This window comes from Apostichopus japonicus, chromosome 9, assembly GCF_037975245.1.
Source record: "Apostichopus japonicus isolate 1M-3 chromosome 9, ASM3797524v1, whole genome shotgun sequence".
NCBI lineage: Eukaryota > Metazoa > Echinodermata > Holothuroidea > Aspidochirotida > Stichopodidae > Apostichopus > Apostichopus japonicus.
In genome coordinates, this window is record NC_092569.1 from 6,054,920 (window position 1) to 6,068,941 (window position 14,022).

Genomic DNA, 14,022 nt, shown 5'->3' on the forward strand with positions numbered 1-14,022 from the left:
TGACAGCATATCACATTATCTGTTTTATAAAATACTTAATTACGTTTGGCTACCTCCACCCCTAGGATATACCAACTGTTTGGAGCGTAATGAAGTTAGCAAACGACACTGACCTAGTCTGACAACCTGGTTCACCACTGGGACAGTTGTAATGCTGTCCGCAGGAATAGGGCACATCGGGGTCTTGCATGATGTTGTAAATCTTCTGATGGAAGTCGGTGTAGAGCAGATCAAGTGAAGTGACCGCCTCGACCTTGACCGATGAACATCTGGTGTGAGTTGTGTCGCCCGGGGCAACACTCTTGTAGCAGTAACCTAAACAGAATTAAAGCAATATGTAGGGGTTAACTGTGATATAAGAACGATGTTATATTAACACTGAAGAATCAGATAAAAGTGAAATCATCAAGAAACAGCATATTCTAAGCTCCTATAAAGCGTCCCTTCAGTGTCCCCCGGAGAATATTACACTACTGACACAAACAGCTGCTAACTTCAATCTGTTTATGTCTCACATTGGAAGCTGTTATCAATTTTAAAGGGACAAGAGTATTACACTACTGACACAAACAACTGCTAGCTTCAATCTCATTATGTCTCACATAAGAAGCTGTTATCAATGTTAAAGTGACAAGAGATGTTACATAGTACACACAAGCAGCTGCTAGCTTCAATCTCATTATGTCTCACATAAGAAGCTGTTATCAATGTTAAAGTGACAAGAGATGTTACACTGCAGACACAAACAGCTGCTAGCTTCAATCTTATTATGTCTCACATAAGAAGCTGTTATCAATGTTAAAGTGACAAGAGATGTTACATAGTACACACAAGCAGCTGCTAGCTTTAATCTCATTATGTCTCACATAAGAAGCTGTTATCAATGTTAAAGTGACAAGAGATGTTACATAGTACACACAAGCAGCTGCTAGCTTCAATCTCATTATGTCTCACATAAGAAGCTGTTATCAATGTTAAAGTGACAAGAGATGTTACATTGCAGACACAAGCAGCTGCTAGCTGCAATCTCTTCATGACTTACATCAACAGCTGTTATTACCGTTTTCAAGTGTCTATTCTATAGCTGCCTATTCTTGGATTAGGTTGACTAAATATCTCTAAATAAAAGTCAACCCATTTTTAAGTAACCAGCATATATGCTACCCACCTGATTGGCAGTCCTTTGAACTGTGACATTTGCACCCTGGTGGCTTTTTCCCGCTACCCTGGCATTCTTCTTGGGTCACATTTGGCATGCCTTCATACACAGCTTGTGATATGCTGATGATCTTTCCCACACCAGCGGCGTCCATGTAGGCCATTGACATACTGGTACGATCAGGATTTTTTATCACTCTCTTGTACCATGGTCGTCTGGGGTAGGGTTAAATAATTAGGGAAAGAAGAGTTCCTCATGATATTGTTTAGTTTGTATTTTTTGAATCATTTGACAGGCAACCAAACTGACGTTTCCTAGTGATAAAACCTTATCATTCTTAATCTTGAGGAGGAAAGTTTTCTTAAAATCTTCATAGCATTAAAAAGAAATTATTACTATGCATATGTTTTATTTATATAGAATAATCTGATAGGATCCAAACACGAGAAAATATGAAAAAGGCAATACTTGACAACAGCACAGACAATTCTGAATAATTCTTAATAATAATCCTTGATAATATGCCTCCTGCCAATCTCAATTACAATCTATTTAGAATTGCTAACATTGCAAAAAGTTACAAATATCAATTCCAAATCGATTAATGTATTCAGCACCCTCTGCTGAATATGGTCCATCCTCCCTCCCAAGCCACACCCTACCTCTCCAGTGCCCCCCCCTCACCTTCCATTCTCCATCTCCAGTACCCATTCACTCTTTCTAGTCCCAACCTCCCTTCCATCTTCAGCTCTCCTTTTAGACAAACTCCTCCGCACCCACATGTCCCCTGCCCAGTCACATATTCCCTGCCCAGTCACACCCTCCCTCCCACCCTCAGTAGATACTACTGCATGACCTATGACATCTTACTTTGTGGGGTCATACACCCCACCCTCAGAAAATACAACTGCACGACCAATGACATCTTACTTTGTAGGGTCATACACCCCACCCTCAGTAGATACTACTGCATGACCTATGACATCTTACTTTGTAGGGTCATACACCCCACCCTCAGTAGATACTACTGCATGACCGATGACATCTTACTTTGTAGGGTCATACACCCCACCCTCAGTAGATACTACTGCATGACCGATGACATATTACTTTGTAGGGTCATACACCCCACCCTCAGTAGATACTACTGCATGACCGATGACATATTACTTTGTAGGGTCATACACCCCACCCTCAGTAGATACTACTGCATGACCGATGACATCTTACTTTGTAGGGTCATACACCCCACCCTCAGTAGATACTACTGCATGACCAATGACATCTTACTTTGTAGGGTCATACACCCCACCCTCAGTAGATACTACTGAATGACCGATGACATCTTACTTTGTAGGGTCATACACCCCACCCTCAGTAGATACTACTGCATGACCAATGACATCTTACTTTGTAGGGTCATACACCCCACCCTCAGTAGATACTACTGCATGACCAATGACATCTTACTTTGTAGGGTCATACACCCCACCCTCAGTAGATACTACTGCATGACCAATGACATCTTACTTTGTAGGGTCATACACCCCACCCTCAGTAGATACTACTGCATGACCGATGACATCTTACTTTGTAGGGTCATACACCCCACCCTCAGTAGATACTACTGCATGACCAATGACATCTTACTTTGTAGGGTCATACACCCCACCCTCAGTAGATACTACTGCATGACCAATGACATCTTACTTTGTAGGGTCATACACCCCACCCTCAGTAGATACTACTGCATGACCGATGACATCTTACTTTGTAGGGTCATACACCCCACCCTCAGTAGATACTACTGCATGACCAATGACATATTACTTTGTAGGGTCATACACCCCACCCTCAGTAGATACTACTGCATGACCAATGACATCTTACTTTGTAGGGTCATACACCCCACCCTCAGTAGATACTACTGCATGACCAATGACATCTTACTTTGTAGGGTCATACACCCCACCCTCAGTAGATACTACTGCATGACCTACGACATCTTACTTTGTAGGGTCATACACCCCACCCTCAGTAGATACTACTGCATGACCTATGACATCTTACTTTGTAGGGTCATACACCCCACCCTCAGTAGATACTACTGCATGACCGATGACATCTTACTTTGTAGGGTCATACACCCCACCCTCAGTAGATACTACTGCATGACCAATGACATCTTACTTTGTAGGGTCATACACCCCACCCTCAGTAGAACTACTGCATGACCGATGACATCTTACTATGTAGGGTCATACACCCCACCCTCAGTAGATACTACTGCATGACCCATGACATCTTACTTTGTAGGGTCAAACACCCCACCCTCAGTAGATACTACTGCATGACCGATGACATCTTACTTTGTAGGGTCATACACCCCACCCTCAGTAGATACTACTGCATGACCAATGACATCTTACTTTGTAGGGTCATACACCCCACCCTCAGTAGATACTACTGCATGACCTATGACATCTTATTTTGTAGGGTCATACACCCCACCCTCAGTAGATACTACTGCATGACCAATGACATCTTATTTTGTAGAGTCATACACCCCACCCTCAGTAGATACTACTGCATGACCAATGACATCTTACTTTGTAGGGTCATACACCCCACCCTCAGTAGATACTACTGCATGACCAATGACATCTTATTTTGTAGAGTCATACACCCCACCCTCAGTAGATACTACTGCATGACCGATGACATCTTACTTTGTAGGGTCATACACCCCACCCTCAGTAGATACTACTGCATGACCGATGACATCTTACTTTGTAGGGTCATACACCCCACCCTCAGTAGATACTACTGCATGACCGATGACATCTTACTTTGTAGGGTCATACACCCCACCCTCAGTAGATACTACTGCATGACCGATGACATCTTACTTTGTAGGGTCATACACCCCACCCTCAGTAGATACTACTGCATGACCGATGACATCTTACTTTGTAGGGTCAAACACCCCACCCTCAGTAGATATAATACAACACCTAATTATATTCCAGCCATTTGATTGGTCAATTGCTCGTCGATTGCACGCAAAATCCACTCTATTGCATGCTATGATGATAGAACCATGCGTTATACTATTTTGATAGCACTTTTTTCAATGGTAAGAGAGCAGAGAAACCTGTCTGTTCAAAACAATCTGTTGCATGAGTGCATTTTACATCCAATTATATCCAAATTTGAAGGTGTTGTATAAAACAAATAATGAATGGTTTCCATTCGTGCAATAGTGCAAATATTTCATTCGTTGAAAGATGTAATTTGTTCCATTCAACTCGGCTGCGCCTCATTGAATGGAACATTCCATCTTTCAACTCATGAAATATTTGCACTATTGCACTCATAACCATTCATTATTTGTATACTACTGCATGACCGATGACATCTTACTTTGTAGGGTCATAAGCTCTGGAGGACCTATGTCCGGGATATGTCCGGAATACTCCACTCCTACATCCGATGTATGTCCACTTCACTTCCTTCAAGAGAGGTGAGTTTCTGTTCCTCCAGACCTCCTCGATTTGAGACGTTATCAAAACATCGGCCCTGAGGGAACAAAGAAATTAAAGTTTCAAGTTAGCACTTTTCACATTTAAACTGTGCAAATATGACAAACTAGAGAAATGTTCACTACTGCAACTTGGTTTTTATTGCCTCAAATGTACCCTTTTTTTTTTTCTTTTACTCTCTCTCCATCACCAAGCATCATAATATAATATTTGCATATATTCTGTGACAAAGCAAGCACTAAACAGATTGAAAAAAAACTTTCTGGGGCTTTCACAAGAAGTTCTTTAATAGAGGTAAGCAGCCACATTTGGATATGTTGAAAGACTAATAGCTACTAGGACTTATTTCCACCTTGGGTAGCAATCCAATTAACAATTTAAGCTCCTAATAAAATTGACCGACCAACTCAGAAGAGCATTTCAGGTGAGAAAAGTTACAGTATGTTGATGGCACATTACTTTTAGATGGAAAGAACTTGTACTGTTTAAAACTTATTTCTATAAGAGCTTTCTAGCTTTGTCTTCAAGCTTGGCTCTGATTGGCTGATATGGTATCATATGACCATACTTGTTATTCTGGCTATAACTTACGGTAGATTTCATTAACATGATAAAATCCCTGGTAAGGTAACATTTGTGGAGGGTAAAATGAAGATTGATTGTTGCTTGGTGACTAGATTTGGGTCTAGATTGCTAATACATCACAAACAGATAGCCTATAATGACAAATCCTTTCAAAGTTGTCTGATGCAAATTGCCTTTATTCGCTCAACAATAGCACTTGCTCGATTAGATGATACATCATAACGTTACTTCAACAAGGAGAAGCGATACTGTTGTTTCCTCTCTAAAATACTTCTGAACATTGTCATTGGGTCCTAATATTACAGGTGATATTTTTAAGTTTCTTACAACCTTAACAGTAACCACACTCGACAAGAGGGCCCAATGAAATCACTGAGGGCAATATAGCAGAACCTTTAAGATCAGTCATCATTGGGCTGGCCAGCCTAACCAGTTACAGCCAGATACAAAAGGTGGCAAAATAATTGCCTTCTCCTGCTGATTATTATAAATAAGCACCAGAAAACCAATGCTGCCAACTGGTTCTCCAGTGTGTGTGAAGATTCATTCGATTACCTGTCGGATAATTTATTTAACCCCCTTCCCTTAATCCTCTCTTTGTCTTGCCACTGTGTATCTCCTACCTCTCCTCTTACCCTGTTGGTTTCTTTCTTTCTTCTCTCCATCCCTTGTCTACTAATCCCCTTACATCTATCTCTTTGTGTTCACCGTGCTCATTAACCTGTCTGTATTCTGTGTATGTTTTTGTCCCTTCTGTTACTGTTACTTGTCATTTAGCCTCTGAAGAAGATCCTGCTAGGATCGAAACATCAGGCCAACTTACTTTTACACATTCTCTTACACAGGCTCTCTAATGGATAAGCAGTTTGCTAACAGTTTTATTTTATTTAGATATATTATTAGTATACTGTAAACATACAGCATACATACAATGCATATATATCGTAGAAATAATGATGACTGCATCAAACACTGAAGATGGATTCTTGTAGTGTGGTTTGCAGGTATGCAAAATCGTTATAAACCTGGAAACTTCTTTACGATATATGATTGAAGAGCAAAGTTATCTACACCACAAGCTGACTTACTTTAATTTAATGAACTTGATACTGTCGTTAACTGGTAAGACCTAATTACCGAGCAATTCTGACTTTTGTTTTACAGAAATAGCTCTTGTACCCATAATGCACTAGCTACCTCTGAGACTTCCGAACCAGTTTCATTACGACACACACAATTGCCGTCTGCTATATAAGATCTTCTTGCTATCAAGAATCTTTTGTTTTTTTATAATAGAGCCTGTCAGCTTAGGGTTCAACAAACGTTCACTTTAATCAATCTCTCCAGGAATCAGAACGAGTTAGATCCAGTTTCAGATCTCGCTAGCACTAGAAAGTTATTAAGTGATCAGGTTAAGTTATCGGCACCAGACTCGCTGGTAGGACGAATAGCTTAGGATGATGAGACTTGCCTCGTGTTTTTCTCAAACCATCCTCCATTATTGCATCCGAGGTCAGGGTCGTCTTCGTTCATAAATTTGTGAGCTCGGATCGTCTTGTTGGTGAGATCGGCGTCGAACAGAAACTGGTTTGGGTTACAGTAACATTTCGGCGCCAGACGAAACGAGGACCACAGGTACGAGACCCGGAGATTCGGGTACTTGGGCTCGTCAAACTTCACGTCGAGTTTATCAAATTCACCTACAAAAATGAAGATACACGGAGTGGTCCCAATTGTTTGGCAGACGAAATGCAGGAAGACATGAATGAAAGATTAAAAATGGAAAATGTTCAGAAGAATTGTCAGATTTAGTAAAAAAACAATTTGTTGGAAATGTCAAAGTTTAAAGGGGACACAGACCAAAACCATCATTTTAAGGTTATATGGAATAGAATTTATTTGTGGACATCCCCCCCCCCCCCCCAAAAAAAAAAACAACTAGAGAAAAATCTTCCCCCGTTTGGGAGATATCCATGTGATACGCAAGTCACGTCTACGAACTGTCATTTTATAAATCTGTGACATCAAAGGGCCAGAAAATCTGGAACCATTTACTTTAATTTTCGCTGTTTTTCTTTATCATAATTTCAGGGTGAAATTTTAACACAATGACACTGAAATTAGGTCAGATTGAGAGGTTCAATATTTGAGATTCAGCATTTGCAAAAGCCATCTCCATCACAGCAAACAAACACTGTAATAAATAAAGGAAAGCAAAGAGAAATGAATCCATGTGGCTTAATAATGTCACATTTAATATTTTAGTATCAGCATTTGCAAAAAGCGATCTTCATTACAGTAAGCAAACACTGTAATAAATATTAATAAATAAAGTAAAGCAAAGAGAAATGAATCCATGTGACTTAATAATGTCACATTTAATATTTTAGTATCAGCATTTGCAAAAAGCGATCTTCATTACAGTAAGCAAACACTGTAATAAATATTAATAAATAAAGGAAAGCAAAGAGAAATGAATCCATGTGGCTTAATGATGTCACATTTAATATTTTAGTACCAGCATTTGCAAAAAGCGATCTTCATTACAGTAAGCAAACACTGTAATAAATATTAATAAATAAAGTAAAGCAAAGAGAAATGAATCCATGTGGCTTAATGATGTCACATATAATATTTTAGTACCAGCATTTGCAAAAAGCGATCTTCATTACAGTAAGCAAACACTGTAATAAATATTAATAAATAAAGGAAAGCAAAGAGAAATGAATCCATGTGGCTTAATTATGTCACATTTAATATTTTAGTACCAGCACTTGCTAAAAGCGATCTTCATTACAGTTAGCAAGCACTGTAATAAATATTAATAAATAAAGGAAAGCCAAACGAAATGAATCCATGTGGCTTAATAATGTCACATTTAATATTTTAGTACCAGCATTTGCAAAAAGCGATCTTCATTACAGTAAGCAAACACTGTAATAAATATTAATAATAAGGAAAGCAAAACGAAATGAATCCATGTGGCTTAATAATGTCACCTTTAGACTTGATCAAGTCTCAGACTTGTGTCTTAAGGAGTATTCAATCTATGATATCTCCTGATTGGAATGAGTTTTTTCTCAGCTGTTTGGGGAAGTTGTTCATGACAGTTACCTCTATCACATAGATAAATAATGATAGTTGGGTCTGTTTTTCCTTTAAGGAGATTCATATACTTATTGTATTATTATATGATGTGGCTGGCTAGATTAAAAATATACACAAAATGTGGACGACAGGTACTGCATCTTCCAAATGCAGGATGAACTGGTTGATATTTTTTTTACAGATTCTTCCTCAACATATTTTGTTCTTATTCCTTCTGTTTCCTGTGCAAGAAAGTTCTGCATTCCTACATTTAGCTTCAGGATTCTCAAGGGTAATATGAGGGGTAGCAGGAGATGGGTGGGAAGGCGCTCCTGGTCACCCTCACTGTTTATCCATTGTAGTCAAATGAGGGTCATAAAATTTCTTTACCATCCAAGACTTAACTTGGATCATGCAAAAACCCAAATTCATACCTTTTTTTCTAACTCATCAATGGTGCCATTTTAATTGAATAAAAAAAGTTGACTTAGTGCAGAACTTAAGTCTTGATATATCATAGTCTTAGAAAAAAGACAAAAATTGGGCGCAATCAATGTATCTCTAGCTATTCCAGTTTTTCAAGATATTCACTTTCAAAAGACTAACTCTTTGGAATTGAATTTTCCTTTAAGTCTACAAATGATGATGATGATGATGATGATGATGATGATGATGATGATGATGATGATGATGATGATGGTGATGGTGATGGTGATGATGATGATGATGATGATGATGATGATGATGATGGTGGTGGTGGTGGTGATGGTGGTGGTGATGATGATGATGGTGGCTACTCAGTGACAGGTTTAATTATTATTCATGTTAATACATTGTTTAATAAATTCTAATACCTCAACCGAAAGACGTTCTTGTAACTTCATATCAACAACAGAGCATCCTTGTGTGATATTCAATTCTACTTGTCATTTGTAGCCATAAGAGTTTTACGTTTGCCCGTTGAATTCTCTTGTGTTGCATCTGAGGAACTGACCTAATTGGTCTGTGTGTTAGACTAGCATGTCCAGTCACTTTAATTGATGAGCCTCAGCTGTCTAAAGGGTCTTTTCTCAAAATTGGAAAATGTCACAGAAATACAACCCTGGACTGATGGAAGTGGTTTAAACAGGTCTACATCAAATCAAAATTAATTGTGTTTGTCAAGTCATCCTGTAGTGAACTTAAACTGTCAGTAAAAGTAGAAAACTTTCTTTTTTTTGGAGGGGGCGGGGAGCCAAAAAAGGAACTATGATATCATTCACATTATGCGCATCCAATTTACAGAAACAAAATAAGGATCCATAAAATAAGAGATAACTTGGCAAGAACAGGACAATATTTGCAAATGGCGGTCATAGTCATTTTGACCACTTTCATAAATCGTTGTCATAGAAACGTTTTACTCACCTGGCAGAGCTTTTTTGGCTGCGTCTCTGCTATATTCGATCAATAAATTGAAATAGGATGTCGGAAATTTCTCTTTCGTCTCCGGTTCGACTACTATTCTTAAGATCTGGCGGCCGAGAAAGTCGAGAGAGAAGATTAATGAAAACAGTATTTAGAAAAGATGATAGCAACTTTGTATAGTGGTACAGTGCCTTGTGTAATTGACAGCCATTTGTCTTTTAACCTGAGCATTGGCGCTGGAGATGATCAGATTTAAAAGGCACTTATTTTAACAATTTTATTGCAGTGAAAGCAATATTGGGGATAAACCCCCCATGGCATGTTCTCAACACTTCAATATAACAATATTTTATTAGGTTGTTTGTAGTTGGAATGTCAGTTCACATGCAAACATTGTTAAAACAAGACTACCTTAAATGAGCCTGAGAGTGTGACTAGGACTTCTCAGACACTGCTTGGCCAAAAACTAGGTAAAGGGGTTCCTTCTGCAAAGGGGACAGGGTCCCACTTTCCCTTTGAAAACTCATATGTGTATGTCAAGTGGTGTCACATGTTTCAGCTTTTCCAACAGATGCATCAACCCATAGCTAATCAGGGATGTGCCCAGGATTTCCTGAGTGCCAGGGTATACTGATCGCCGTCCTGGGGGAAGGGTCTAAGGGGAGGTGTGACATTTTTTTGATTTTGAAGTTGTGTACAGAGCTAGTGAAGTGTGATACTGCATGCTGCAGATTAAAGCCACGCCTACTCCATATCTCAGCACCTGTGTTTACGTGAATTTGACAAATGGGGGTAAACGAGGATACATGTGGCCCAATTTATGTTGAATATAATGTTATGAATGTCGGTATTTTATCCTGGCAATCCTCCATAGTTATTGTAATGTGCAACTTACTTGTCAGAGAAAAAATATATTCGCACAGAAAATTTGGAATGTGAAAAAGTTAGTTAACTAGCGTAGAAGTGAAAAAAAAACATATATAAAATATAACAAATAAAACACTTGTTGGTATCCTCAAACCTGTTCAAGGATTACTTTACACTGATGGCCACTGACTAAAAAGTGCAACAATTATTTGACATACAACTCGCCTTTTTCTCCTGTTAGACCATTTATTTTTCAAAGCTCAATATTTCATAGAAATGCTCTTTAGAGTAAACCACTGTCACGATGTTTTAACTGCCTTGAACGTTTTCCTTCATTGTTTTCTTTTAACGTTTTTATTACTTTATTAATTGATTTTGCTATTCAGTCTTTTTGCTCCCTGTTTGTACTTTTACATATTAACTTTTCATTCTTTTAGGATATTGATATTTTTAACTTCGTGTTTGCTTGCATCGATAAATTTGTTTGTTAACTTTTAATGGAATAAAACTAAGATGAAAGTAAATAGAGTTAGAAATTACCTCGTCGGATGGTTTCAGAACAAATGCAAACGAGTAGACGGAATCTTTTACTCTGTCGTAGAAATATGTCACGGACACGCCGTTTTTATTCAGAGTTTTAGAACCCTTCTTCCCTTCCTTCATATTTCTCTCGACCTCTGAGAATTCTTCCGGTTTTCCGGCCGTCTGCTCAAGTTTTGAGATCGGGATGAACATTGGATCATCCATGAGCTATGAGGGAAGAGGCAAAGAACAGCATTAATGTTCTCATATTTAAAAGAGGCCACACAGCGAAACATCATTATTAATCTATGTGATCGAGACAACTTCACCAAACAGTTAAGAAACAAATGATTCCATTTGGGGAGATACCAGAGATTAAATGTCATTTTTCACACGCGAGGCCAAAGACTTGATCAAGTTTATATATGACATCATTGAGCCACATGTGCTTATAAAGGTTTTTCGATGTCTTTCATTTCTCCTGTACATGATTTATTTTCAGTAATAGAGATTAACTATGCAAATGCTGAATTTAAATATTGAAGCTCTTAACATGACCTACTTATGGCAATTGTTTCATTTCATTATTAACCCTGTTAAAATTTAATCATTTTATAATATAAACGTATAAAAACCAAGAGAAGGGTTTCACTTCACTTCAGATTTGAATGGCACTGTGACATCATAGTTTTACAAAATTACAGCTCCCAGACCTGCCTTTTAATAACAGATATCATCCAAAATGGAGCAAGATTTTTTTCTTAGGTGTATTGGGGGCAGTAGTTGTACTTCACAAGGATCTCTGTCACATAAACTAAAGATGATTAAAGGGTTTTGTGTCTCCTTCTAACTTTCTTTGGTTTTTACTTCAAACATCAATCACGGTCCAACTCTATCGTTCTGAGTATCATCTAAGGCAAGTCAAACAAGATAGAAGAGCCTACAGTTTAGGTACAAAAAATAACCCCATTATTTCATGAGGACTACATCATATCATCAAACTAATGTTTATCTAGCCCCAGTCCACTCATATCAGGACTACAATGATATAATTATTAGGTTGAGTTGTTCAGTATGGTAACACAATTCTATCGTAAAAGAACAGATCATACATGTGACATATAGTAAAAATGTGCTGTGCAGCCATGTCTGATGCTTACTAACATTAGGCATGAACCTGTTACAAATATTACCCCTTCGAAACCCTAGATTCTATCTAAGAATGGTAAGAAGCCTTCCCTGTTTCTTTCAAACTATTTCAAGCAGCATTTGGTCACCACTTGCAATAGTTTTTTTTACTACACAAATCAACCATTAATATTGGATATGACAGCACTTGATCAACTTAAACATCCTCCTTGTTTAGATATGTAAGTATGATCAATATGCTTCAGTACAAATGGAAAGCAGTAAGTGAGGAGAGGGGGAGGAGGAGAGGGGGAGGAGGAGAGGGGGAGGAGGAGAGGGGGAGGAGGAGAGGGGGAGGAGGAGAGGGGGAGAGGGGGAGGAGGAGAGGGGGAGGAGGAGAGGGGGAGGAGGAGAGGGGGAGGAGGAGAGGGGGAGAGGGGGAGGGGGAGAGGGGGAGGAGGAGAGGGGGAGGAGGAGAGGGGGAGGAGGAGAGGGGGAGGAGAGGGGGAGGAGGAGAGGGGGAGGAGGAGAGGGGGAGGAGGAGAGGGGGAGGAGGAGAGGGGGAGGAGGAGAGGGGGAGGAGGAGAGGGGGAGGAGGAAGAGAGGGGGAGGAGGAGGAGAGGGGGAGGAGGAAGAGAGGGGGAGGAGGAGGAGGAGAGGGGGAGGAGGAGGAGAGGGGGAGGAGGAGAGGGGGAGGAGGAGAGGGGGAGGAGGAGAGGGGGAGGAGGAGAGGGGGAGGAGGAGAGGGGGAGGAGGAGAGGGGGAGGAGGAGAGGGGGAGGAGGAGAGGGGGAGGAGGAGAGGGGGAGGAGGAGAGGGGGAGGAGGAGAGGGGGAGGAGGAGAGGGGGAGAAGGAGAGGGGTTGAAGTTAAGTGTGGCTTTAAGTTTTTCCTTCTTTTAAAGGCATACAGCAAGAACAAGAAAACCATGACCATGGTAAAGGAATTATAAGCATATTTGAAAGAGAATTTTTTTTTTGACTAGCAGGAATCTATGAATATATTACCTAGCCTCTATGGAATAAATCCAGCCCTTTTGGCTATTTTTTTGCTTTCAAGAACCCCAAATTGCAAATTGTCTCCTCTTTAAGAGTAGACCAACCTACCACAGGACAAAGAGCTCAACCATTAAGCTAAGCTTGCCAATAGTCACTTCATGGTTGGGTTCTACATTTTCTACATACCATGGATACAATTACATATCAAATCGTTCATACAACATGTTAGCTAAGTACTGTTAAAAAATAAAGTAAACAAGGAGGAAAATATAACTCATGTCATATGGAAGTAGAAAAACCTGGAATGAGTACTTGCAATGAGTACAAATTTATATATATAGATAGAGAAAGATAGACAGACAGACACATAGAAAGTCCCTGTGGAGGCTGGAGGTTGTTTTTCACTGTTCTGGATTTTGCAACTCACTACAGTTTCAACTGACTACAGTTGCAATATATATATAAATAAATATATAAATAAATATATATATATATATGTATATATATATATGTATATGTATACGTATACATATACTATCTCTCTGTCTATCTGTCTGTCTGTCTATCTTTCTCTCTCTATATATATAAATATATCTATATACATACATACATATATATATACATTCATACATACATACATACACGCATACATACATACATACATACATACATACATACATACATACATACATACATACATACATACATACATACATACATACATACATA

At 39.1% G+C, this 14,022-nt stretch overlaps 1 protein-coding gene across 1 annotated transcript in view; it reads right to left on the reverse strand.

Moving 5' to 3' along the window:
• LOC139973494 (voltage-dependent calcium channel subunit alpha-2/delta-3-like) overlaps nucleotides 1–14,022 on the reverse strand; it is a 44,553-nt gene that overhangs the window by 13,439 nt on the left and 17,092 nt on the right. Inside the window, exons 12-17 of the mRNA XM_071980224.1 lie at nucleotides 11,188–11,397; nucleotides 9,781–9,886; nucleotides 6,758–6,986; nucleotides 4,583–4,738; nucleotides 1,169–1,374; nucleotides 114–315 (exon numbers count right to left, since the gene is read on the reverse strand). Of these exons, the coding sequence (XP_071836325.1) occupies nucleotides 114–315; nucleotides 1,169–1,374; nucleotides 4,583–4,738; nucleotides 6,758–6,986; nucleotides 9,781–9,886; nucleotides 11,188–11,397 (1,109 nt within the window). The remainder of the gene's footprint in view (nucleotides 1–113; nucleotides 316–1,168; nucleotides 1,375–4,582; nucleotides 4,739–6,757; nucleotides 6,987–9,780; nucleotides 9,887–11,187; nucleotides 11,398–14,022) is intronic.